This window comes from Camelina sativa, chromosome 8 (genome assembly GCF_000633955.1).
Source record: "Camelina sativa cultivar DH55 chromosome 8, Cs, whole genome shotgun sequence".
NCBI classification, from domain to species: Eukaryota; Viridiplantae; Streptophyta; class Magnoliopsida; order Brassicales; family Brassicaceae; genus Camelina; species Camelina sativa.
In genome coordinates this window covers 335,733-361,881 of record NC_025692.1, presented here as the reverse complement: position 1 = coordinate 361,881, position 26,149 = coordinate 335,733, and the positions used below count along the sequence as shown (strand labels likewise).

At 40.6% G+C, this 26,149-nt stretch overlaps 6 protein-coding genes and 1 pseudogene across 12 annotated transcripts; 6 read left to right on the top strand and 1 right to left on the bottom strand.

Annotated features, from left to right (window-relative positions):
- LOC104705327 lies at positions 961–2,694 on the top strand (annotated as a pseudogene).
- Positions 3,240–4,529, top strand: LOC104705324 (bifunctional protein FolD 4, chloroplastic-like). The gene is made up of 4 exons (XM_010421310.1): positions 3,240–3,707; positions 3,791–4,027; positions 4,110–4,277; positions 4,359–4,529. The coding sequence occupies exons 1-4, from the start codon at positions 3,240–3,242 to the stop codon at positions 4,527–4,529; spliced, it is 1,044 nt and encodes a 347-aa protein (XP_010419612.1).
- LOC104705323 (putative threonine aspartase) lies at positions 4,840–7,226 on the bottom strand. 3 transcript variants are annotated; one of them, XM_010421309.2, is made up of 10 exons: positions 7,027–7,226; positions 6,862–6,912; positions 6,643–6,763; positions 6,498–6,536; positions 6,273–6,355; positions 5,927–6,169; positions 5,686–5,849; positions 5,461–5,590; positions 5,271–5,375; positions 4,840–5,174 (listed from the first exon to the last, which is right to left on the bottom strand). In XM_010421309.2, the coding sequence occupies exons 1-10, from the start codon at positions 7,168–7,170 to the stop codon at positions 5,085–5,087; spliced, it is 1,170 nt and encodes a 389-aa protein (XP_010419611.1). In that variant the 5' UTR covers positions 7,171–7,226; the 3' UTR covers positions 4,840–5,084. The 3 variants fall into 3 exon arrangements, with proteins under 3 accessions (XP_010419611.1, XP_010419610.1, XP_010419609.1); XM_010421308.2 differs by having other exon boundaries at positions 5,479–5,590; positions 6,273–6,354; positions 6,447–6,531; positions 7,027–7,225; XM_010421307.2 differs by having other exon boundaries at positions 6,273–6,354; positions 6,447–6,531; positions 7,027–7,224.
- On the top strand, positions 7,393–9,237 carry LOC104705321. 2 transcript variants are annotated; one of them, XM_010421306.2, is made up of 3 exons: positions 7,393–7,502; positions 7,706–7,893; positions 8,946–9,237. In XM_010421306.2, exons 2-3 carry the CDS (start codon positions 7,711–7,713, stop codon positions 9,033–9,035), a joined length of 273 nt encoding a protein of 90 aa, XP_010419608.1. In that variant the 5' UTR covers positions 7,393–7,502; positions 7,706–7,710; the 3' UTR covers positions 9,036–9,237. The 2 variants fall into 2 exon arrangements, with proteins under 2 accessions (XP_010419608.1, XP_010419607.1); XM_010421305.2 differs by having other exon boundaries at positions 7,661–7,893.
- On the top strand, positions 10,358–14,611 carry LOC104705320 (NAD-dependent malic enzyme 2, mitochondrial-like). Of its 4 annotated transcripts, none has more exons than XM_010421304.2 (19): positions 10,358–10,510; positions 10,634–10,821; positions 10,948–11,044; positions 11,148–11,266; positions 11,350–11,646; positions 11,746–11,806; positions 11,890–11,993; positions 12,076–12,159; positions 12,261–12,367; positions 12,471–12,573; positions 12,897–12,995; positions 13,117–13,182; positions 13,277–13,349; positions 13,430–13,516; positions 13,604–13,658; positions 13,749–13,820; positions 13,911–13,973; positions 14,079–14,193; positions 14,289–14,611. In XM_010421304.2, the coding sequence occupies exons 2-19, from the start codon at positions 10,669–10,671 to the stop codon at positions 14,358–14,360; spliced, it is 1,827 nt and encodes a 608-aa protein (XP_010419606.1). In that variant the 5' UTR covers positions 10,358–10,510; positions 10,634–10,668; the 3' UTR covers positions 14,361–14,611. The 4 variants fall into 4 exon arrangements, with proteins under 4 accessions (XP_010419606.1, XP_010419603.1, XP_010419605.1 ...); XM_010421301.2 differs by having other exon boundaries at positions 10,631–10,821; XM_010421303.2 differs by having other exon boundaries at positions 10,358–10,526.
- On the top strand, positions 14,711–16,404 carry LOC104705319 (methionine adenosyltransferase 2 subunit beta-like). Its single transcript, XM_010421300.1, has 6 exons — positions 14,711–14,995; positions 15,155–15,314; positions 15,410–15,597; positions 15,678–15,804; positions 15,895–16,025; positions 16,097–16,404. Exons 1-6 carry the CDS (start codon positions 14,765–14,767, stop codon positions 16,217–16,219), a joined length of 960 nt encoding a protein of 319 aa, XP_010419602.1. The 5' UTR covers positions 14,711–14,764; the 3' UTR covers positions 16,220–16,404.
- Positions 16,537–19,565, top strand: LOC104705318 (digalactosyldiacylglycerol synthase 2, chloroplastic-like). Its single transcript, XM_010421299.2, has 5 exons — positions 16,537–16,833; positions 17,253–17,602; positions 18,014–18,280; positions 18,450–18,799; positions 18,941–19,565. The coding sequence occupies exons 2-5, from the start codon at positions 17,309–17,311 to the stop codon at positions 19,449–19,451; spliced, it is 1,422 nt and encodes a 473-aa protein (XP_010419601.1). The 5' UTR covers positions 16,537–16,833; positions 17,253–17,308; the 3' UTR covers positions 19,452–19,565.

Below are 26,149 nucleotides of genomic sequence, written 5' to 3'. Positions count from 1 at the left end.
CTTTAATAAGCATACAGATTTTAGACTACAAGTCTCTACAGTGATAGTGATTATGGAGGCTGCAAAACTACAAGTCGATCTACTGGTGGCTTTTGTACCTACTTGGGCAGTAATATCATTTCTTGGCAATCACAAAAACAAAATACTGTCTCCAAAAGCTCTACAGAGGCAGAATATAGAGCTATATCAGAAGCTGCGTCTGAAATTACATGGCTTTGTAAGATCATGAAGGAACTGGGGATCCCTCTGCATCGCACTCCAGATATGTACTGTGACAATCTCTCTGCAGTGTACCTCTTGGCGAATCCAGCCTTTCACAAGCAAACCAAGCACTTCCTGACTCATTATCATTACGTTTGGGAACAGGTGGCTCTTGGCAACATCGTCGTCACTCATATTCACAATCAATTCCAAATCGCGGACATATTTACCAAATTGTTACCACCGGGGCCTTTTGCTGCTCTTCAATCCAAACTCGGCGTCGCTGTTCCACCCACGTCGAGTTTGCTGGGGGCTAATAGACGATCTGAGGTTCATCGCTCAGTCAACGCAGAGGAGGACAAAAGAGAATCAAACTCGAACTCTAACCTAGAATTCTCTTTGGACAACAAAGAGACAAAACCAAAAGTTATTGGGACTAAGATAGTTTGGAAGCCCAAGCCCGTTGAGAAGAAGTCAGAATCCACCAAGGAATTGGAGTCCAATAAGAAAGTCTTAAGTCCACCTACAAAACAAGACGAAGAAAAGAAGAATCTAGATGAGAAGAAGGAAGCTGTCAAGCAATGTCTCAAAAGTAAAAGTCATCACAGCTGTTCCAATCAAAAGATTATGTTGACCAATAGGTTCAAGGGTTTAGAGGTAGAGGTGACATGTTAAACCTAATCCTCGATAGTATAAATATGAACAGTGTTGTAACCAGGAAGTTTAAGGAGAAATAATATCAAAGTCATTAACTTATCTTCTTCACTAAAACCCTGATCCTACGATTTCATCATTTGGAAGCCAATTGTTTTGCTTTGGTCTTTTTTCCTTTTCTTCTTCTATAAAATATTAATTCTACTTTATTTATTTATGTTAAACCCTAACTTACTGTTCTGTTTTCCTTGTTAAACAAAAAAAAATGGCGTCTATGATGTTTACCGATCGCTCCTCCTCCACGACGTTTCCTCTCATCCATTTGAACCGCCGTAACGGTGCTTTCCTCCCCCGCCGATGCGTCGGCCAACTCAGCTTACGGACCACTACGTCCGGCCGTGACCGAACTCTCTCCATTCGCTCCTCTGGTATAAACTAAACCTTTCGATCTAATTGAGCACGAATTTTCAATTATCATATTGAGTGAACCTCTTGACAAATCTTCCCTTTTCTGTTCAGCTGATGCTGCCATGGTAATAGATGAAAGTTTTGTGGGAAAACCAATTATGACTGAACCCAGAACCGAAGTTTCAAGAATGACGAAATCAACCGGTGCGGTTCCTAGATTAGCAGTAATCCTTGTTGGGGACATACTGGTTTCCAACGAAGCTTATATAGTTAGTAGTGGAACCTTTAGAATCAAAACAACCGTAGTTCGTCTAGCTGAAGATTCCTCAGAAGAGGAGGTGTTGAAACATGTATCACGCTTCAACGATGATCCTCGTGTCCATGGAATCCTTGTTGAGTTGCCTCTACCATCGCATATGGATGAGCATAACATAATGAGTTAGTGTTGAGAAAGACGTTGGCGGATTCCACCCACTAAATATCGGACGCCTAGCTATGCACGGAAGATAACCCTTATTCGTTCCGCGTAGTCCAAAAGGATGCATGGAGCTGTTACACCATTACAACATTGAGATCAAAGGAAAGAGAGCTGTTGTTATCGGAAGGAGTCACATTTTTGATACGCCTACTGCTCTGTTACTGTAGGTAATTCATGAATAAAACGGAGAAGGCTCTTCCCAAAAATATATAATATGCCATTTGTTGTTAATTGCTTTTTCTTAATGTATATATATATATATATGTATATATATGTATATTTTTGTGTAAATGGTACGTAGAGAGAAGATGCAACTGTTACCATTATCAATTCAAGTACCAAGAACCCTGAAGAAATCACAAGACAAGCTGATATCCTCATCTCGGCTGTTAGCCAACCAAACATGGTCAGAGGAAGCTGGATAAAACCGGGCGCAGTCGTCATCAATGTTGGGACTAGTTTTGTTGGCGTAAGTGAACAATTTTTGGAATATGCAGTTAGAATTTTGAGTAATATATTAGTCACCAATATGTGTCACTATATATTGCAGTTGCAGGATCCAAATGATCCGTGTGGCTATCGACTTGTCGGAGACATTTGCTATGAGGAGGTTTGCAAAGTTGCATCACTCATCACATATGCTAAAGTTGGCGGACGACTCAAGATGACCTTACTTATGCTTCTATCCAACACTTTAACCGCAGCCAAGAGAAATCACAACTTCATGTAACCTTAAAAGCTTTAAAAGAAAGGCCAGCAGTAATATTCCAATAGCTTGCTTGCTCTGGTCTTCGAAAGTATCTATTTCTTTTGTTGTTTGTTTTTGTTTGGTTTTATGAAACCAGACATACAATTATGTGTTTCTTTACTTCTTCTTGTACGTGAAACTTGTTTAAACAACACATCAATGAAACGGAGAAGGCTCTTCTAAAATTTGGGAGTAGCAGCCACAATAGCATCCTCCTGAACTAGTAGAATTCTAGCAGCTGTGTCAGCGGTTTCACTCTTTAAACCCTCTTATTGCATTACAGAACGTAAAGCCTTCATACCGAAGGTGCTGGCCCCGGCCCGCATGAGAAGAATAAGCCACACCCAACCATTAAATAGGATGTGGACATATACAGTGCCAATAAAGTACAACACTCTATAGCTGCAAACTGAAAATCCTCTCATAAGATACACAACAGTATACTCGTTGTCTAGTCATTACCAAAAAAAAAGTATACTCGTTGTCTAGTAAACAATTCAAAAAGTGGCGTCTTGTATAAATATAAATATGATATGATATACATGAAATATTATTAATTCTAAGAGATAAGTCCTACTGTGTTTAGGAATTAGGATAAGTACATATCTTTCTCTACAAGTCTATCTCTAGGCTTGTATAACTCTACCTTTGAACATAAGTTAATCTGGAAACAATTCTACTTTGTTTCTGTTAAAACCTAACTTAAGTTGGAAGACACGACTACTGTTCTGTTTGCCTAGTTTTCAAAACATGGCGTCGCTGATTTTTACAGATTGTTCCTCCTCCACGATGTTGCGTCACAACCATTTAAACCGCCGCAATGGTTCCTACCTCCCCCGCCCGTGCGCCAGCTTACGGTCAACTGCGTCTGGCCGTGGCTGCACTCTCTCCATACGCTCCTCTTCTTCTCCATTCGCAATTGTAATTAATGGAAAGGCTGAGGCAAAAAAGATTAGGGATGATATCAAAACCGAAGTTTCAAGAATGAAGGAATCAATCGGTGTGGTTCATGGTTTAGCAGTAATCCTTGTTGGGGAGAACAAGGAATCCGCAACTTACGTGAGGAACAAGAAGAAAGCTTGTGAATCCGCTGGAATTCAATCATTCGAAGTTCTTTTACCAGAAGATTCATCAGAAGAGGAGGTGTTGAGATCTGTCTCAGGCTTCAACGATGATCCTTGTGTCCATGGAATCCTTGTTCAGTTGCCTCTGCCATCGGTAAACAAAGTCCATGATCATGTTCATAACTTAAATCTTAAATAAAGAGTGAACTACAATAGTGTTTTGGGATGTTTGTGCAGCATATGGATGAACAGAACATATTGAATGCGGTTAGTATAGAGAAAGACGTGCACGGATTTCACCCGCTAAACATTGGACGCCTTGCCATGCGCGGAGGAGAACCCTTATTTGTTCCGTGTACTCCCAAAGGATGCATTGAGTTATTGCATAGATACAACATTGAAATCGAGGGTAAAAGAGCGGTTGTTATCGGAAGGAGTAACATTGTTGGTATGCCAGCTGCTCTGTTACTGCAGGTATAAAGATGCCATTTTGGGATTATTAATCATTCATTAGTTACATTTTCAGTCTTAATTGATGTATTATATGTGAATGTAGAGGGAGGATGCAACTATTACCATTATCCATTCAAGAACAGAGAACCCTGAAGAAATTACAAGAGAAGCTGATATTTTAATCTCAGCTGCTGGACAACCAAACATGGTCAGAGGAAGCTGGATAAAACCGGGCGCAGTCATCATCGGTGTTGGGACTAAACGTGTTGAGGTGAGTGGATGATATTGAAATATGGCAATATAACCAATGATCAAATCAAATCCAATATGTGAAAAAAATAAGAACCTGCAGGATTCAAGTGATGCTCGTGGGTATCGATTGGTTGGAGACATTTGCTATGAGGAGGCTAGAAAAGTTGCATCAGCCTTCACTCCTGTTCCTGATGGTGTAGGACCAATGACCATAGCCATGCTTCTACTCAACACTTTAGCATCAGCCAAGAAAATTCACAACTTCCAGTGACTTAAAAGATGACTGCTGGCCTTTTTGAAATCTTACTTTAGTTTTTCAAGCCAATGATTTTTGCTCTGGTTTCTATTAAAATTTCCTTGTTCTTTTGTTTTTAATCAAGTCAGATTAACTTAAGTTTCAAGTTCCTAATGATGAAAGTTTTTCTTTGTGTATGTAAGACAGGACGGCCATACCTTTGGCTTCTCTACAGATTTACCATAGTATCCCACATCAAAAGACAGTGATGACTATGCAGCAGATAACTGAATTAATTTTCCATAACATTCATGGCCATGTCATACCAAAGTGTCTATACAATCTCTTCATCTTTACCTTCATTCATGTATCATATCACGTTCAACATGGAAAAAATCTTGACAGTTCCAACAAAATATATCAAACCAAGTAGTAAACCAGATAAAAAATTATCTTTTGCCATAATTATATCTTGTCTTCATGTTCTTGTTACTTGATCCAGAGTTACTTTTACATACATGTTGAATGAAAGGGCGATGCGTCCCATCCGGACTATTTTTCTCCACTCAGTTTCGAGAGAGTAGAAAGCAATCAGCAACAAGTTGAGCGGAGATCAATCCGGGCTTCAAAATGATCTACCCCAGCCTTGCTCGTCTGTCTCCTCGTCCTGAGAATCGAAATCTGTTCAAAGAGACCCGATGATCCTAAACTTAGTTCTCAAGCTATACCATTAATGATGACAAGGTTTTGTTTTGGTACCGAAAGGAAAGGCCATACCTTTGGCTTCTCTATAGAGTTCCCATAGTATCCCACCCCAAACGACAGTGACGAATAAGCAGCAGCTATCTCAACAGCATTCAGCTCTGGCTTATTTCCAGGGACCTTTAGAGTGTAATCAGAAAAATCAGAGTAAGTAAGATTCAGATCAAAGAAAAGTCAAATAGGTTGTTAAAAAACTTGGGTTTACCGCCACAGATGCATCCACCTGAACTACTAGAATTCCAGCAGTTTTGTCAGCAATTCCACCCTTTGAACCCTCTTGTTGCATTACAGAACGTAAGACCTTCATGGCTGCAGATGCTGGACCAGCCTGTGAACTAAGAGCATAAGAAATCCCTTCTTAGCTTTGTTATTAAAGGAGAAGGCCACATCAAGAAAAGCATAACCATTACGAAGGATAAGGGATATATACATTGACAATGAAGTACAACATTCTCTAGCTGCAAATTCTCTCATAAGATACTCTCCAGCTCCAGACACACAACAGCCAACTAGAAATGGAACTCCAAATGGTCCTTTAGAGGATGCCCAACAACCAGAACCATAAGTTGCTGCTAAACCCACACGGCCACTAATCTGAAATGCATTATCCAAAAGAGAGAATAAAATTTTCTATCAGTAGTAAAGAACAACTAGGAATTGATTAATATTACCTTCATTGCGATACCACCACTTGAGGAACCACACGCAATGTGTCCTTGACTGTCAACACAAATTACGCCAACAGTGTCCATGATCTTATCTTCATCTCCTGCTGCACAGGGTGATGGTTTATCCTCACATGCTTCATCCTTCATGGTTTCCCTTTCAGCAGGAAGGGTACTCTTTGCCTCTAGCTCAGAAAGCATGGTCTTGAACCTTCTCCATTGATTTCTTGCTCTCTCTGTAACCAGCCACTTGTTTAAACAAAACCAATACGTAGGACACAAAGATCATTCTCAAGGAATAAAACAACAAGATGACTGACATTATAGGAAAGAGAATGTTAAAATCTTAAACCTGATCAGCTTCTGTGACAGTTTCAGGCAAAAGAACACCTTTGGATTCAGCCCAACGTCGAGCTCCTTCACCAACCAACAACCTGGGGGGAGGCAGATGAGAAATTTCAGTGCTAGCGACGAAACACATTCAAAGTTGAGTTAATATACAGAACGAAGAAGAGTGATTCATTACATAGGAGGTATACGGCCTAACAGAGTTGATCCACTCGTCTGCTCTTTCAGCAACAAAGCAGCAATCTTGATAGCATTTCTGGCACCTGATCTACAGTTCAATCGTCCAAAATGTATTCAGCAATTCCACAAGTAGTGTAATGTATCAAACACGTAAAAGAAGAAAGGTTTGAGTGATGAGAGGTTTATAAGTATACCTGGAACTGCTCCAACTCCACCAAACATCCCTGAATCACCATCCATAAGACTAGCATCACATTCCACATGACCATCTTCTGTCAGATTAGAGCCTCTACCAGCATTTATGCTCGGGTCATCCTGTTGTGACAAAGATTCATGGTTAAGCAGCCATTGCGGGAATCTACAGAGTTTGAGTTCTTCTTTAATCAAAGGACAAAGACCAAACAAGTAAGTACCTCTAGAACTTGGATGGCGGCTGAAACAGCATCTATGCACTCACCAGAATCCTAAACTCAACAGATAAAACAAAGTCCACACATCAAGTTAATGCACTCTAGAGCTTTGATCAATCTTGGTATAGAGCAGAACAAAAGCAAAGAAACTGAAACTGATATAAAGACCTGGCGAAGAATGGTCGACGCGGCTAGGCAAGCGCGTCTCATGACTGATCTTAGAGATTTCTCGTTAGCCGCCGCATGATATCCGGCTCCGACGTGAACCGCCACGAAAAAGCGCCGACTTTGATCTGCTCCGTCGCCAGCCATTGTTTTGCAGGCGAAACCCCCTTGGGAACCTCCAGAAGGAATTAGAGACACGAAAAACCTGTCTACCGTTCTTGAGTTAGAGACGCAAACATCGTGTCGTTTGTGGGATTAATCTACCGAGAAAGAGAGAATGGGCCTGAAGAGAAGGCCCAAATATTGATCACTCTTCCAGACATAATAAAGACCCTGAGAATTCAGATAAATTACAGACAAATGCCATCATTCGTTTGGTTCACCCCTCTCTTACTACTTACCCTCTGTAGAACAAAGTAGAGGGAAGTCTCATCTTCTTCGTCTTCTTCTTTCTTTGCGATCCTTCTGATTTTGCTAAGGTAAGCCGATTTCTAATCACATATCCACTGGAATCATGCTATTTGAAAACCCAATTCGTTGAATCTAGCATCAATGTCGGTAGTTATGTAGATGTTAGCAGGCTAGGGTTTGTTGATTCTACATTTAATGTTACTGATCGATCTGGCCATCGAATTAGGTAAAGGAATCGGTGTTTGGTGGAACTAATCGATCCGATCTATAGGAAAAATGGGAGGAGCTGAGCATGGACATGGTCACGGAGGAGAAGGTGGCGATTTCAGAGCCAAAGTTTGGAGTATGTCTGGTGGGCCTAACTGTAGACCCAAGCATTGGCGTCGGAACACCGCCATCGCTATGTTCGGTGTTTTCCTTGTGTGCATCCCCATTGCCAAGTTATCTGCTAAGCTCGAGGTATTGTTCTTTTCTTTGATCCTCCTTATAAACCACTCGAGACCATTTGGATTCGAAAAGCAAATTAAGAGTATCACTTTGTATGAATAACATTATGTATTCAATGAGTAGAAGGGAATGGCTTGGAATTTGATTCTGGATTTATATTTACTCTTCTTCACTCACGTTTGCCTTTGTTCTTGGTCTGTGTTTGTCAATAGTTTTCAGTGGTTTCTGGAAATAGAATTGAATACAGCCATTTATTATTCAATATCTACTGTGATTTAGGGAACCTTTGTATTGCTATTATCCTTGATAATATATCTGTAGCTTATTAAATGCTCTGCTATACATATTAGTGGCTATCTATCTACTCCTGCAATGTTATCAAGTTTTTGATCATACAGTTTGTGTGAAGCTACTCTAACAGAGCATTAGTTAATATGTTTCGTAAGCAGGCAGTTTTGGAAAACACACAAATGTTGTTTTTGTGAAACTTACAAACTTCTTGTACTCGGTTTCATGTGTAATATCGTGACTTCGCCAGTCATTACCATTTAAATCATTGGCCAATAGTCTATGAGTTACTGTATATTATTTTGCAAAATGGGAACCTATTCTTGATGTTTGTCTTTGACCTGCACCCTTTGTGAATCTCATGAGCCCACCAAAGCCTGTTTTCGATCACCACATTACTTTCTGTTGTATGTTAGTTACTTTGTGTTATTTGTGTACCACCTCTGGGAGATTTCATTGAATATTTTCCTAGTTTGCCTGGTTTGGTTTTTGTTCTTCTCTTTGAGAAAAGTTCAGTTGAATATGTAGTACTAGTTCGAAATTGTTATCTAATCTTCTGGAACCCCGCAACTTCAGTGCGCCAAATAAGTTTAAGAGAGTGGTTTGGATGTTAGTGACTGAAGACTTGCATTGCTTTTATATATTGTAGCCTAATGCTTGAGTCCCTGGTGACAAAAATGGGCACCTAAATTGTTGTATTTTGTTTGTATATAGTTTCAGCTTTCTTGTTTGATGATCATAATTTAAGAACCTTTTTTTTGTTTTTGTTTTTTCAGCAAAGGCCACACATGCCAGTACGCCCAATTCCTTCACAGATGTGGTGCAAGAACTTTGGAACCAAGGACGATTACGAAAAAGAGCATTAAAGTATTTTGCTTGGTTTGGAGAGAACCCTTTAATTGGTCTCTTATTTGCAGACAATGTGAGCATAAAAGAAAAAAAACCTTTCTGGCTCTGTCTTTGAATTTCATAGTTCTGTGACCATAATAATATGTCTTTTGCATTGCCATGTAGAACACATGGAATCTTCCCAAATCAAGGAATTTAATGTTTTTTTCCATATTCCAATTGATCAGTGTTCTGTAAATCTGTGGGTGAATAACCTAGGTGTGGGTTTTATCTAAGGCAGAATCCAATCTTTGTTTTAGTTAGAATCATCATATACGATTTTACTTTGACCTAGTTAGTTTCGAATTAGTGCTTTAGGAATCAGCATATCAGCATATAAAGTCGGCTACGTGATTGAATTGTTGGTATACCAGTATGCAGAATATATCTAAGATTATGCCTACAATGGCCAGAATGAGCATTTGATACATTTCTTGAATTACTATAAGAACAAAACAAAGGTCTCTCTCTCCTCTCCTTTTTGATCAAAAAAAAAAAAAAAGGTCTCTCTCCTAACCATGAAGGGGCACCAACTGTACAAGCATAGTAAAAGGATCTTTCTGTTCAAACTACATTATTTACATGAATATCAAATCAGTTAGACGCCGACAAAAGAAATTGAAGATTATTGTTAGTGTTTGTGTGTTTGATTGTGAAGTACTACTAGCACATCTTAAATGTTTTCTTTATGCCAAAAATAAATAATCCCTAAAGACTAAAGTACATGTATCCCCCTTTTTTTGTTTTGGGGTCGGCCCTTAAATTTGTTAATTAGAAATCACATTTATTTATCCTTTCCTTTCTACACATGAATGAATGAATGGTAGAAAGCAGTGGTTAGAGTTAAAAGCTGACGGTGTCAAGTCGCCGCAGCGAATAATTTTTTCAAAAGGATGGTTTTCACTTAAAATACTCGAATCTTTCAAATTTATATTACCTTTCCAATTTCTTTAATTTATTTTAGGAAGACGTAATATTTTTTACTACATGCACACGCATGGGCAAAAGCGGGAATACGATAACGCGGATACACGTGGCAATGATCTAACGGCGAGTTGGTCAATGTCCTTTCACCTCTAGTCTCATCGCCAATCTGATAGGAAAATGATTTAGAACCGTCCACGTGGCGATATTTTTATTCATATTTCCCTCTATACCCCTCATTGCCCGTTTTTGTTTCGGGCAATTTCCTTGTGTTTACGACTTTTTGAAGAAAAATAATTAAATTCTCACTTTGAATTGGAAAATGGTAAATTCTGAAAATGAGAGAATTGGAAAGAGAGAGATGCCTTATAATTTATTGTCTGAGTCTGACCCCATTGAGAGAGGTCTTACTATTCTCCGGGCAGCTCAGACATCTTCCCTCTCCCTCAGACAGCTTCTTCTCTCTACTCTCTCTTAAAAAAAAAGCTGGACTGGGAGAGGAACAATCCAATTATTACACTGTGGAAACGTAAGGAGGAGCGATCGTAGGCTTTTCTTATTTAATCCTTCTTTTTCAATTTTTTTTTTTTTTTTTTTTTTTTTTTTGGGTTTGAACTTTTGTCTTAATCATTGAATTGCGGTTCTGTAGTAGAGTTGGGTCGGGATCTTGAGTGATAATTGGGACCGATGATGTGGAGGAACATTGCTGGGTTCTCTAAGGCTGCGGCTGCTGTAAGAAGAACCTGCGGATCTCGGCGATGCTTTTCCACTGCGATTCCTGGTCCTTGCATCGTCCACAAGCGTGGTGCTGATATTCTTCACGATCCATGGTTCAACAAGGTCCTCTCTCTCCATCCATCCTCTCTTATTTTTTTTTCCTAGGGTTCTTCAAAAAAAAAACAAAGATTCCTTCTTTAACTCATAATGCTGTTTTGGTTTGTTATTATGCTCTCTTTTTGTCTACAGGACACTGGTTTTCCTTTGACTGAGAGAGATAGATTGGGGCTACGAGGCTTGCTTCCTCCTCGTGTTATGTCCTGTGAACAACAATATGATCGTTTCAGTATGTGATTTTTAGATCCATTTCCATATACTCTTTAGATGATTATTGTTTTTTTTTCTTTGGGAGGGGGTTTCTTAGACTTTGGTATTATTAATTTTGGCAGTTGAGTCTTTTCATTCCCTAGAGAGGAATACTCAAGGACAGCCTGAAAATGTTGTGTCATTAGCTAAATGGAGGATGTTGAATAGATTGCATGACCGTAATGAGACTTTGTACTACCGAGTGAGTTTGCGTTTGGCTCTCTTTCATTTATCTCACTTGACACATCCCTCTCAGGCTCACACATTTACATTTCTTCTCTGCAGGTCCTTATTGATAACATCAAAGATTTTGCCCCCATTATTTACACTCCCACAGTTGGACTTGTTTGTCAGAACTATTCCGGTTTGTACAGAAGACCGCGAGGAATGTACTTCAGTGCCAAAGACAAAGGAGAGATGATGTCTATGATTTATAACTGGCCAGCTCAGCAAGTTGATATGATTGTCATCACAGATGGTAGCCGTATTCTTGGCTTAGGAGATCTTGGTGTCCAGGGAATTGGGATTCCTATTGGAAAGCTCGACATGTATGTCGCTGCAGCAGGAATCAATCCACAGAGAGTATGTTAATCTCAACATGATCTTGTGTTTTTTTTTCTTCCTGTACATAACAAAAGTTTCAATCTTCTTATTCGGAATTGTATGCTTGTTCTTCTGCAGGTTTTGCCAATTATGTTGGATGTTGGCACAAATAATGAAAAGCTCCTACAGAATGATCTCTGTAAGCTGTGACCTTTAATTGGTCGATGTTGTGTAGATGTGTCTCCTTAATATCTCATTCATGTGTCTTTCCCATTTCTATAGATTTAGGAGTCAGACAACCTAGGTTGGAAGGAGAAGAGTACCTTGAGATCATTGATGAATTTATGGAAGCTGCATTTACACGTTGGCCAAAGGCAGTCGTACAGGTATATATCTCTTAGTATGTATCTTCTTTGGATTTACTTTTTGGTCGGAATGATGACTAAACGGTTCATTCCATCATATTAGTTCGAAGATTTCCAAGCGAAATGGGCTTTTCAAACATTGGAAAGATATCGGAAGAAATTCTGCATGTTCAATGATGATGTCCAGGTATGCTCAAATTGTTGCAATCCAGCTGCTTTATATTATAGCTACTCCTTGTGTATATCTTTTTTTTTTTTGAATAATAAAGTTTGTGTGTGACTTCTCAGGGAACTGCTGGTGTTGCACTGGCTGGACTATTGGGAACAGTAAGAGCTCAAGGTCGGCCTTTATCCGACTTTGTGAACCAAAAGATTGTTGTGGTGGGAGCTGGAAGGTACTTGGATATTATTCACTTGAAATCGTTTACTACTGTATTTATATTTTTGCATTAACTTTCTCCTCACCTTCGCATTGTATATTTCTTTTATAACTTTCAGTGCTGGGCTTGGTGTAACTAAGATGGCAGTACAGGCAGTTGCAAGAATGGCAGGTATCAGCGAAATTGAAGCAACCAAAAACTTTTACCTGATAGATAAAGATGTAAGTTTTTGTTTTCCCCTACTTGACATCATCTGAATCGGTTTGTCTTGCTTGATAATAAAATAATTAAGCTTGCGTAGTTCCGAAGGTCAGTTGACTTTGAAACTGTCATATTATTGTCATTTTAGAGCTTGCTTTTAGAAGTTGTTTTAATCCATCCACTAAGAGCTTGCCTAGAAAAAGTCAGAAAACATTAAAAAGTTACCCAATAGCCATTTTTTTTTTTGCATTGGTCAACATATTGTTTAATCATCTGTTTTCCACATAGGGTTGTGCTCCTTTGAATATCTTATTGAAAACGACTTACAATATTTGCATTTCAGGGTCTTGTCACCACGGAGAGGACAAAACTTGACCCAGGAGCTGTACCTTTTGCCAAAAATCCAGCTGAGATACGTGAGGGAGCAAGTATCGTTGAAGTGGTAAGCCTAAGCTTTTGACGTACTGTTCTTTACGTGCATTCTCTACCATATATTTACTGTCCCGAAAAGGGTAGACATCATCGTATTTTAATATTTTTGTCTAAATTCAAATTGGGTTCAGGTGAAGAAGGTGAGGCCACATGTTCTTCTTGGTTTGTCTGGAGTTGGTGGTATCTTCCATGAAGAAGTATGTGACTCTCTTAGACAATAAAAAATACTTTTACGATATCTTCTTAATTTAGTAGTTTACTTATATGGTTTACTGGTTTCAATCTTCAAAGGTTCTCAAGGCAATGCGAGAATCTGACTCATGCAAGCCAGCCATTTTTGCTATGTCGAATCCCACCTTGAATGGTTTGTGTATTTAATAGCTTTGCAACATAAAGTAACAATATCTTTGAATACTGTGCCGTTAACATTTTTTTGTGTGACAGCCGAGTGCACTGCTGTTGATGCTTTCAAGCATGCCGGAGGAAACATAGTCTTTGCAAGTGGAAGCCCATTTGAGAACGTTGAACTTGGTATGTTATGGTGGGATTCATTAATGGTCTTTGTATCTAAATTCGCTACAATCTAAAACTAATCACATTTTATTGTCCCACTTGTAGAGAATGGTAAAGTAGGACACGTGAATCAAGCTAACAACATGTACCTATTCCCCGGGTGCGTTTTCTTTGTTGAAAACTGTTTTACTGTATTGCATTTCAATCCATAGATTGTTAACAGAATCAATGTGGTCATTATCGTTTCCAGGATAGGGCTAGGGACTCTTCTCTCTGGTGCACGGATTGTAACTGATGGGATGCTGCTAGCAGCTGCCGAATGGTAATAATTGTGTTTGGTTATCTTCTGTTTTCAACTATTAAAATTGAGCTTATAACAATGCTGAAGACTAATATATTCAAAAACGCACAGCCTTGCATCCTACATGACCGACGAAGAAGTCCAAAAAGGCGTCCTTTACCCTTCAATCAACAAGTATTTTTTCTCTAATTCCCTCATTGTTATCCGTTGCTTTTTCCTTTAGTATATTAAAACTGTTATGTTAAGCAATTGGTCTCTGAACAAAAAAAAAATACGCAGCATCCGACATATAACAGCTGAAGTCGGGGCAGCTGTTCTACGAGCTGCGGTTTCTGATGACATTGCAGAAGGACATGGCGATGTTGGTCCCAAAGATCTCGGCCACATGTCTAAGGTATGAATCAAGTACTGAGATTTATTTGGTATCGAAACATGTGTAAGGTAACTAGAAAAAGGAGTCTAATTGCATCTTTTTTGTTATGCCATCAGGAGGACACAGTGAATTACATCACACGACACATGTGGTACCCAATCTACAGCCCTCTCGTTCACGAGAAATAGACAACAACTCTATTTATTTATTATATAACTCTTATCAGGTTTCATAGAAAGCCAAAAGACAAGAACCTTTCTTTCTTATTTTCCTTTTGTGATCAACATTCTTTTTCATCAAAATTTGGTATGTCTGAAAAAAACAATCCCTAAAGAGGGCTTAAGAACAAGAACAGGGTTTAGTTCTAGGTCACCACCTGTACTTGTCTCTTTTTATTTTTTTGACATTTTTACAACTTCTTGATAAAAACTCTTATATACTTTTTTTTGGCAATAATGAAATCGTTCCACTCTATTGCTTTGAATCTGCTTTGGATACCGATTTAGAACTTAGAACTTAGAAGTAAAAAAAAAAGAGTAAAATTTGAAATAAGCAAAAACCGGAGGGGGTGATCGGAGAAATTGAGGAAACTATGGAGAGGAAGACGAAAGTGGTGATTGTGGGAGGCACGGGCTACTTGGGTCAGCATCTGCTTCAAGCTTTCGCCGGCAACAATGGCAGAGATCGATACGACGTCGCTTTCACTCACCACTCTACTCCCCTCTCCCGCCGTTTGGTCGACGCATTCCCTCATTTCCTCGCGTTTCCTGTCGATCTCAAATCCAGTCTAGGCCTCAATTCCGTAACCCAGGGCTTTGGTCAGGTTCCGATTTCGTAATCTCTAGCTCGATTATGCTTTCTTTCCTGTAGAAATTGCTTCGATTGCTTCCAGATTCCTTTGTACTTAGTGTAAATGAACATGAATCTGTGTGAAGTAGACTCTCTGGTCTGAATGCAACATTTTGGTACTTTGATTATACAGCCTGATGTGGTCGTGAATTGTGCTGCTCTGTCCGTCCCTCGAGTGTGTGAGCAAGATCCAGCTGCGGCCATGTCTATCAACGTGCCTACCTCTCTTGTAAATTGGTTATCAACTATTGAGAGAAACAAAACCTTGTTGATTCATCTCTCTACTGATCAAGGTTAGTTATAACTTATATAGCAATTGCATTAGCCTGTGTTTAATTATCATCATGAGTCATGACTTGGGCTTTTGACTTGGTTTCAATTTCATCAGTTTATGAAGGTGTCAAGTCTTTCTACAAGGAAGAAGATGAGACTGTTGCAGTCAACGTTTATGGGAAATCAAAAGTTGCAGCAGAGCTCCTCATCAAGGATAAGTGTCAAAACTTTGCAATATTGAGAAGTAGTATCATCTTTGGTCCTCAGACTGTATCACCTCTCCCCAAGAATCTCCCTATTCAGGTGCCTCTCAAAACATAATACACATACACTTGAGATCTCATTGAATTTGCCATGAAACTGGTCGTCTTGATTTTTTTTAGTGGATTGATAGCTCCTTAAAGAAGGGAGACACGGTAGAGTTCTTCCACGACGAGTTTCGTTGCCCCATTTACGTTAAGGATCTCGTGAATATCAATTTGAATTTAATAGACAGATGGGCTGTCTCAGGTAGATTATTATTTCTCATTTGTATAACTGCATCATAGTTGAGAAAATGTAGAATCATAACAACATGTTGTTGTTGCTTTTGCTTTTCAGATGATAAACAGATGCAGCTGGTTTTGAATGCTGGTGGACCGGAGAGGCTATCTCGTGTTGAAATGGCTCAAGCGGTTGCAGAAGTCAGAGGATACGACCTGTCTTTGATTAAACACGTGTCTGCATCATCGGTATGTTTGTTAAGATTTCACTCAGCTATTTGAATATTGCAGATCAGTCCAGTAAAAGGCTGTTTTCTCAGGTTGATCGAGGCGTGGTGTCACCAGCAGATATATCAATGGACATAACAAAACTGATTCAGACACTTGAGTTCTCTCCAACTTCTTTCAAAGACGGCGTTAGATTAACCCTTGAGTCTGACTGAATCTCATATGATATCCTCCCATGAGGCCATGATATATATATATTTCCTTCTGTGCTCATCTTACACACACTACTTGTTTGATTCTTTCTATGGATTAAAATCTCGGTTTGAGAAAACCAATGTAGAACCACCATCGAATATGGATGTGATTGATTTTGGAGTTAAAAGGTTTTCGGTTAAAAATTTTTAAGTTTCGGATAAGATAAATTTGATATGCTTAGAATTTTCAGATTGGGCCTAGCCCATGACAATCATCAAGTCCGACGTTTTCTAATTGGAGAGTGAAACATGATGACATTTAAATGTAAAAGAAACGGCAAGCCGATCTTTGTTCCCAGGTCTTAGGACTTGGCGGAAAAAGGTTTGGAGGAGGAAGGAGACCAGCCTGGAATTTTTTTTTGTTTAAACAAAAGGGGAAATGACTTGAGAGAATCCAACGAACGAAGACACGACGAAGACCTTCCGAGAATATTCTCCTTCTCTCACGCAAACCCTAGATTACTGTTTCTTTCTCTTTTCTTTCTTTACGTTTGCTTCCGACGACGCGGATCAGATTTTGCCTTTTATACAATCCCGGAGATTTTTTTTTTTTTTTCTGGATTGGAATTTATCAGGTATGGTTTCGTTTTTGATTTGATTTCGTGATTCGTCTGATACTTTTTTTGTTATTTGTATCTTGGTGGTGATTTGCTCTTTTTGGCTCTTCGGAATGTTTCTCTTTTTCTGGAATTCGTTTTCGGAATCGCTTTAGGCTCTGTAAAAGATTGTTTTGAATTCCACAGTATAATTTTAGTTGAAGTAGTTCTCTTTATTTGCGATAATCAGATCAACCCAATGATTAGAAGAATCTATTGCTTTTTAGTCATTTTGTGTGATGATTACTCAACTCGATGTTGCCTATTCCTTATGCGGTTGCTTATGTTCAGTTCTATTAAAATGTTGCCTATGAACGGATCAAACCTGCAAAGAAACATGTTCGTTGCTGGAACATTTTATATTGTGATTTTCTGACATAGTCAAGTTTTGTTTACAGGGCATTGGAGTAGTACAGTTTTTTTCAGCAGTAGAGCTTTATCTTGATATATTGATATGAAGAAACAACAACAAGAGCAGCAACACATTGCGATATTTACCACTGCTAGTATTCCGTGGCTGACGGGAACTGCTGTTAATCCTCTCTTCCGTGCTGCCTACCTTGCAAATGAAGGGGACAGACGTGTTACTTTGGTCATTCCATGGTTGACTGTGAAACACCAAAAGCTTGTCTACCCAAATAGCATCACTTTTCGTTCCCCATCAGAGCAAGAAGCTTATGTCCGTCGCTGGCTTGAGGAAAGACTCTCTTTTCGTTTAGGCTTTCAGATACGTTTCTATCCAGCAAAGGTATGAGTGACTCAGCTTGCCCTTCCTCTCCTCAACAATCTTCTTTTGGACACCAAACATATACTAAGGAGTTGACTTTTGTTGTTCTGTTCACTTTCTCGTATTATATTGAGTTGGTTTTTATTCATCTCTTTCCTGCTTTCCTTATACATGCATCAACGTGCACACATTATTTCGTATCCTTCTCATTTATTACTAATCAGAATACTTCTGACTTTAGACATGGGGTTTCCAGATTCTGCTACGAATATCATTTTTCTCTCTTTTTGCGTGTGAACCAATGGGCACCCATCAATGCTGATGTTATCTTTCTTAGTTTAGTTTCAATCTCGCCTTGCTGAGTTTTCTTCAAATTCTTCGTTTCTCAGTAACTTTCATGGATTCTTAGCTATTCAAATTATCTTACTGCAGTTTGCCACGGACAAAAGAAGTATTCTTCCTGTTGGGGATATATCTAATGCCATTCCTGATGAGGAGGCAGACATTGCTGTCCTCGAGGAGCCTGAGCATCTCACATGGTTTCATCATGGAAAAAAATGGAAAACTAAGTTCAACTACGTCATAGGGATCGTACACACAAACTACTTGGAATACGTGAAAAGAGAGAAACAAGGTCGTGTCAAAGCTTTTCTCCTCAAGTACTTAAATAGTTGGGTTGTTGGCATTTACTGCCACAAGGTAAACTTCTTTATAGCCAGAACATGATGGATTGATTGCTAAATTTTGTATATATTGGTATCTTCGTATGATTATCTAATGACTGGATGTAAATCAAGACAGTTTATTGGCCTATGACCAGCCATTATGATGTTAATCAGAACTTTTACTAATGATCTTACTCCTGCAGGTAATCAGATTATCCTCTGCGACTCAAGAATACCCTAATCATGTAGTCTGCAATGTTCATGGTGTAAACCCTAAATTTCTCGAGATTGGGTTGAGAAAACTAGAACAGCAGAAGCTCCAGGAACAGCCCTTCACTAAAGACGCATATTACATTGGTAAGATGGTCTGGAGCAAAGGGTACAAGGAGCTTCTTAAACTACTTGAGAAAAACCAAAAGGAACTCGCTGAGTTAGAGGTTAATTTATACGGTGATGGAGAGGACTCTGAAGAGATCAAAGAAGCAGCCCGGAAACTCGACTTGAAGGTTAATGTTTACCCAGGACGTGATCACGCCGACTCACTATTTCACAAGTAAGTCTCTTGTTTAACAGCCAAATATGCATCATGTCATTATCTTTATCTAAGTAATGATGCCTCAACATCAACTTTCCACCTTGCAGTCTATATTGGATTCTGTATATATAGCTTAAACTTGTACATCTTCCATTTCAGCTATAAAGTGTTTCTTAACCCGAGCACGACAGATGTTGTCTGCACAACAACTGCAGAAGCCTTGGCGATGGGAAAAATCGTAGTGTGCGCAAATCACATATCGAATGAGTTCTTCAAACAGTTTCCCAACTGCAGAGTATATGACGATGGAAACGGTTTTGTTAGAGCCACACTCAAGGCTCTTGGGGAACAACCATCACAACTAACAGAGCAACAGAGACATGAACTATCCTGGGAAGCTGCTACACAACGGTTTATTAAAGCCTCTGATCTGAGTCGGTTATCAAGAGTTGATTCAAACTTATCAAAGAGAAGTGCCTTTGCGTCGTCTTCGATTAGTGTAGGGAAAAACTTGGAGGACATGTCTGCATATATTCATTTCTTGGCGTCGGGATTTGAAACCTCGAGAAGAGCGTTTGGTGCAATCCCTGGAAGCTTGCAGCCTGATGAAGAGTTGTGCAAAGATCTTGGCTTGTCTCCTATGCTCCCAAATAGTCTCAAGGAAGATTGATCATTGACTCTTGTCAACATGTAAATCATTGTACTGTATGTGGTTTTTTTTTTGTGTATAACATGAAAATTAGATTTGCACATGACTGATTTATATTACCTTTCTTTTGCCTAACACCAGTTCTTTTCTTCTTTGGTACTTAAAAGATGTGTAAATGCCAAGTGTGGCAAAACTGTATATGATTGGCTAACGTATCTTGAGGGCATTTTTTAAAACTTTTAACGGCTGGTTCCTCTTTTATTTTCCATGACGCTAGGCGGTTTCGAGATTTTAACAAACTCTGCGTATCTACGGCCGTGTTTCGCTCTCTCTCAGTCGATCTCTCCGAATAATTCGTATCTATCTGTTGTTTTGATATTCCGTTGTTAGCGATCTGATCTGCTTCCCCAATAATGAAATTTTGATTTTCGTTAGGTTTATTGAATGATGAAGAAGGCTACGGGGAAGGAGGTTAATGCTGTAACATTGGTCTATTGGGACATCAAGGAGTTTCCGGTTCCCCATGGCTTTGATCCACGTCGGGTCCGTCCGTGCATTGATAGGCTGTTGGAATCTCATGGCTACTCTGGTCCTGTCACTATCTACGCCGTTGGCATACTAACAGACGTCCATGTTGACATCCTTCGAGCTCTCTCTTCCACTGGGATCGTTCTTTATTACACCCCCGTATTCTCTCAATCCTCATACCTTCCTATACTAATGGATGATAAATAGAATAGAAAGAAAGAGAGAGAGTTTCAAGTCTTTAGTTTCTTCTGTTTATATACAGAGAGTTTTTCCAATTAGTCTCTTCTGAAACAGGTGGCTCAATGATCATGTCACTTATGTTTGAGTGGATGCGCACCAATTCACCTCCAGGTAATATATTGGGCATATGCAATCAGGGTGACTTCCCTCCACCACCTCAAAGTGGATACAACCTCTTTACGCCGTTTTCAGATTCTTCTCCTCACGAAGATGCCATCAGCTGGAGAAACTTAATCCTGACAGGTGTGTGAATTTTGTCCACTCTCACACTGTTGTTGAAAATAACCAGCATATCTGTTGCTTTACTTTTATTTCCTCGCAGTGTCAGGGACACTTGAGGAGGATACGTGCAGTGAGACGTATGAATCTACCAGCTGGTTCTGCTCAATATGCCATCCTGACGATGATCTTCCTGGCGAAGGCGAACTTCATCCTGACGATGATCATTGTGGCCTAGGCGAAGATCTTCCTGGCGAAGGCTTTGATACTTTCACCGGTCATCTCTCTTCCCAAGAGCATGTACTTGCGGTAATCAAGCATCCTAGCCAAACCCCTATTTTTGATTCTAACAACCCCATGCGTTACTTGTTTTCCCTTTTCTCACTTAGTAGCTAGTTTTGTTTGCCTTAATCTGACGCTGTTACAGGAATTCCTCTGTTTGGCTAATAAAGAAAGTTGGAGGGTATAATATTAATAAAGGATGTTTGTGGGTGTTGTGTGAAATAAAGGAGTGATGAATAAGGAGTGAACGCGTCACATCAGTAGCAGGGTGACACGTATTTGTCGGTGGTTTTGGATTAGAGTAAAGCACGTGACTGGAGTGTTGGTGGATTCAGGTGGTGAGCTTAAGAGGAGAGGAAGTATCGTCCTTTTCATTCATTACGAAATTGTGCAAAACAACTGATTTTGTAATCACCTTTCTCTGCTTTCTCTCTGTAATCGGTGTTTGTAGCTCTTGTTTATTGGAGTTGTTTCTTCTACTAAACTCTTGTAAGCTTGAGGACTGGATCTTTGTTTATCCACAAACATTGATTCATTTTTTGGTTGAAGGTTTCTAATAAGAATTCATTTTTCGTTATCAAAGGTATCAGAGCTAAACGACCTCGGAATCCATGGCTGAAACACGTTCGCAAGCGATTCTGAAGGAGACAGTGGCTCGCGAAGCTGGAGTGGTGGTTCGCGAGGCGGAGGAAGTGCTCAGCTCTCAGATCTGTCAGGTAATCTCGAAAACTGAGGCATTAGAAGAGAAGTTGCTAGATCAAAACCGGAAGATTGATAAGAATATTGAGGATATGTTCACGGCGATCCGTTTGTTATCGGAGACGAAGATGAAGGAACCGGTTCAGGTCGACTCGGTTCGAGATCTGAGTCCGCCACGAGCTTCAACCTCGCAGGAAGTTTGTACGGGGGCTGGGAGGATGGAAGGTGGAGTTCGTGATGCATCACCGGAACATTACGATGGTCTTACCCGACTTGGTAAGATTGATTTTCCCAGATTTGATGGTAGTGGGGTTAAAGAGTGGCTGTTTAAAGTAGAAGAGTTCTTTGAGTTAGATAAAACACCACAGTCAAGGAAGATAAGAACTGCGGCTGTTCATTTCGATAGTCATGCCGCTCACTGGCATCAAGCACTGGTGCAGTCTGGACTTTACTACCATTTACTTCGTGATTGGGAAGCGTACAAAGTGAAGTTGAAGGAGAGGTTCGATGATGTGTTGGAGGACCCGATCGCGGAGCTTAAACGGTTGCACGAAACCGATGGTATTGTGGATTACCATCAAAAATTTGAACTGCTGCGTACAAGGGTTAATATGTCTGAGGATTACCTTGTAAGTGCGTATTTGGCTGGTTTGCGCATGGACACTCAGATGCATGTAAGGATGTTTCAACCACAGACGGTACATCACTGTTTGATGCTGGGAAGACTTTACGAAAAGGCTCACCCTCTTAAGCCTAGTCACCAGAACAGTGTGGAGAGTAAGTCTACTGGTGGTCGCAGTTACTATGATAAGGGGTTACTAGGAGCTGCGCCTAAGAAGGAGTTCAAAACGGAGAAGAAGTCAGTTGTTCAGGGTGATGATTTGGGAGCTAAAAAATTCTTATCAAATGCAGAGATGAGTGAAAGAAGAGCTAAGGGCTTATGTTACTTTTGTGATGAAAAATACACGCCTGACCACTATTTGAAGCACAAGCGACAGCAGTTGTTCTTGATTGAAGTAGGGGGTGAAGAGGAATCTGAGTCTGAGGAAGAGGAGATCGAGGAGGATGTTCGTAAGACCCCACGAGTGTCGGTTAGTGCTGTGTCAGGGGTTCAGGATTACGATACTATGAGGGTGAAGGGAACCTTTGGAAAGAAAATCATTTTCATGTTAGTTGACACGGGGTCTACTCATAACTTCATGGACCCACGGTCTGCAGAGAAGCTGGGTTGTTTTGTTGATATCTCGTTAATGACTAGTGTGAGGGTGGCAGATGGTCGTAAGTTGGATGTTAGTGGAGCAGTGAACGGCTTCCAGTGGAAGTTGCAGAACACGACCTTCACAGATGACTTCATGTTGATTCCGTTGGGAGGCTGTGACATGGTACTCGGAATTCAATGGCTGCAGACTCTGGGAGTTATTTCATGGGAGTTTAATAAGCTGGAGATGAGTTTTAGATATGGGCGAGACCATATGATGCTTCACGGCATTAGACCAGGGTCAGTCAGGGAGATACGGGCTCAAAAGTTAAAGAAGATTCGAGAGAGTGAAGCCCAAATTTCTATGATATATACGACTGACGTGGGAAGAATGGAAGACCTAAGCTTGTTGGCGATAGATGCAGAAGTGCAACAATCAGATGGGAAAGGTGAAATTGAGCTGGTGATCCAGGAGTTCGATAAGTTGTTTCAAGAACCATCGACGCTACCACCTTTCAGAGAGAACCACAACCACAAGATCCCTCTTAAGGATGGTGTTGACCCGATAAACAAGCGACCCTATCGTTATGCGGTACATCAGAAAAATGAGATAGACAAGTTGGTGGGTGAAATGTTAACGGTAGGCACCATACAAAGTAGTTCTAGTCCTTATGCATCACCAGTGGTGTTAGTGAAGAAGAAGGACGGAACGTGGAGGTTATGTGTGGATTATAGGGGGTTGAATGATCAGACTGTGAAAGACAGATTCCCTATTCCCTTGATTGAGGACCTATTGGATGAGTTGGGAGGCTCCAGTGTGTACTCCAAGATTGATTTAAGGGCAGGATACCATCAGGTGAGGATGGAGAAGGAAGATGTGTACAAGACTGCGTTTAAAACTCATAGCGGCCATTACGAATATTTGGTGATGCCGTTTGGTCTCACCAACGCTCCAGCCACATTTCAAAATCTGATGAATACGGTGTTCAGACCACACCTGAGGAAGTTCGTGCTCATATTTTTCGATGACATACTCATTTATAGTGCCACCATGGAAGAACACATTGCTCATTTACGAATAGTATTTCAGTTGATGGAGGAGAACAGTCTGTTTGCCAAGCGGAGCAAATGTAACTTTGCTGTTGACAGGGTTGAGTACTTGGGACACTTTATTGAAGGAAAAGGCGTATCTACTGACCCTAGTAAGATCACAGCTGTAGCAGAATGGCCAATTCCAACTACACTCAAGCAGCTGCGAGGGTTCTTGGGCCTAGCTGGTTACTATAGGCGGTTTGTTCAGCATTTTGGTACAATTGCACGCCCCCTAACAGCCCTAACAAAGAAAGATGCGTTCAATTGGTCGGATGAAGCTCAAAGTGCTTTCGAAGGTCTGAAGACAGCTCTATGCGAGGCACCAGTGTTGGCTTTACCTCGTTTTGACAAACCTTTCGTTGTGGAGACTGATGCTTGTTCGCAGGGAATTGGTGCGGTACTGATGCAGGATGGGCATCCCGTGGCTTATATAAGTCGACATTTGAAAGGGAAACAGTTGTTGTTGTCCATCTACGAAAAGGAACTGTTAGCAGTGGTGTTCGCGGTGCAGAAGTGGCGACACTACCTGTTGACGAGTCACTTTGTCATTAAAACCGACCAGCGCAGCCTCAAATACTTGCTTGAACAAAGGTTAAACACACCCATTCAGCAACAATGGTTACCTAAACTCTTGGAGTTCGATTATGAGATTCAGTATAAGGAGGGAAAAGAGAATCTGGTAGCGGATGCACTGTCTCGCATGGAAGGTTCAGAGATATTACACATGGCAATGACAGTAGTTGAGTGTGATTTACTCAAGTTGATACAGCAACAGTATGAAGCAGACAGGGAAATTAAGGAGATAATCCTGTCTTTTGAAAGAAACGAGAAGACAAAGAAACATTTCTCTTGGGCACAAGGAATTTTGCGAAGAAAGAATAAGATTGTAGTTCCAGCATCTGGGGGAGTGAGGGAAAAGATCATGCAGTGGCTTCATAGCTCGGGCAGTGGTGGTCACTCGGGCAGAGATGCGACTCACCATCGTACTAAGGGGTTATTTTTCTGGAAAGGGATGACTAAGGATATTCAAGAGTTTGTCCGTGGTTGTGATGTGTGTCAGAGGTGCAAGTATGAGACGGTGGCGTATCCAGGGTTGCTGCAACCATTACCAATACCGGAGGCAATTTGGTCCGACATCTCTATGGACTTCATTGACGGACTACCAGTATCTGCTGGGAAATCTGTTATCTTTGTGGTGGTGGATAGGTTGAGTAAAGCTGCCCATTTCATTGCCTTAGCTCACCCATACTCTGCACTTTCGGTGGCTCAGGCTTTCATGGACAACATCTTTAAGCTCCATGGCTGTCCTCAATCCATTGTTAGTGATCGAGACACAGTGTTCTTAAGCAGTTTCTGGAAAGAGTTATTCGCATTGCAGGGTGTGGAGTTGCAATGTTCTAGTGCCTATCATCCTCAAAGCGATGGACAGACAGAGGTGGTGAATCGATGTTTAGAGACTTACCTTCGCTGCATGAGTAGTGATCGTCCAACTGAATGGAGCAAGTGGTTGTCATTGGCAGAGTTTTGGTATAACACTACGTTTCATTCGGCGACTCAAATGACTCCTTTTGAAGTGGTGTACGGCCGACCACCCCCGGTTCATCTTCCGTACCTGCCGGGGGAATCTAAGGTGGCGGCAGTGGCGTTGACCTTGCAGGAACGGGAGAATATGATAATGTTGTTGAAGTTTCATTTGTTGCGTGCTCAGAACAGGATGAAGGAGTATGCTGACAAGCATCGTTCAGAAAGAAGCTTTGATATCGGTGACTACGTGTTTGTTAAGCTTCAACCGTACAGGCAGCAATCAGTGGTGATGCGGGGTAATGATAAGCTAGCTCCAAAGTACTATGGGCCTTACAAGGTGGTTGATCATTGCGGAAAGGTTGCGTACAAGTTGCAGTTGCCCTCTGGGTCACAGGTGCATCCGGTCTTTCATGTTTCGCAACTCAAAGTGCTGGTAGGGAACTTTCACACTTCTACTGAGTTACCAATGTCAGTGAATGATGTGCTTGTTAAGGAACCTGAGGAGATTCTGGAGCGACAGATGGTTAAGCGTCAGGGTAGGGCGGTGACCAAGGTGTTGGTGAAATGGTCCAATGCAGGAGTGGAAGATGCAACCTGGGAATTCCTGTTTGACTTGCAGAAGCGTTTTCCTGATTTTAGACCTTGAGGTCAAGGTCTTTGGAAGAGGGGAGTTTTGTTACAGGAATTTCTCTGTTTGGCTAATAAAGAAAGTTGGAGGGTATAATATTAATAAAGGATGTTTGTGGGTGTTGTGTGAAATAAAGGAGTGATGAATAAGGAGTGAACGCGTCACATCAGTAGCAGGGTGACACGTATTTGTCGGTGGTTTTGGATTAGAGTAAAGCACGTGACTGGAGTGTTGGTGGATTCAGGTGGTGAGCTTAAGAGGAGAGGAAGTATCGTCCTTTTCATTCATTACGAAATTGTGCAAAACAAC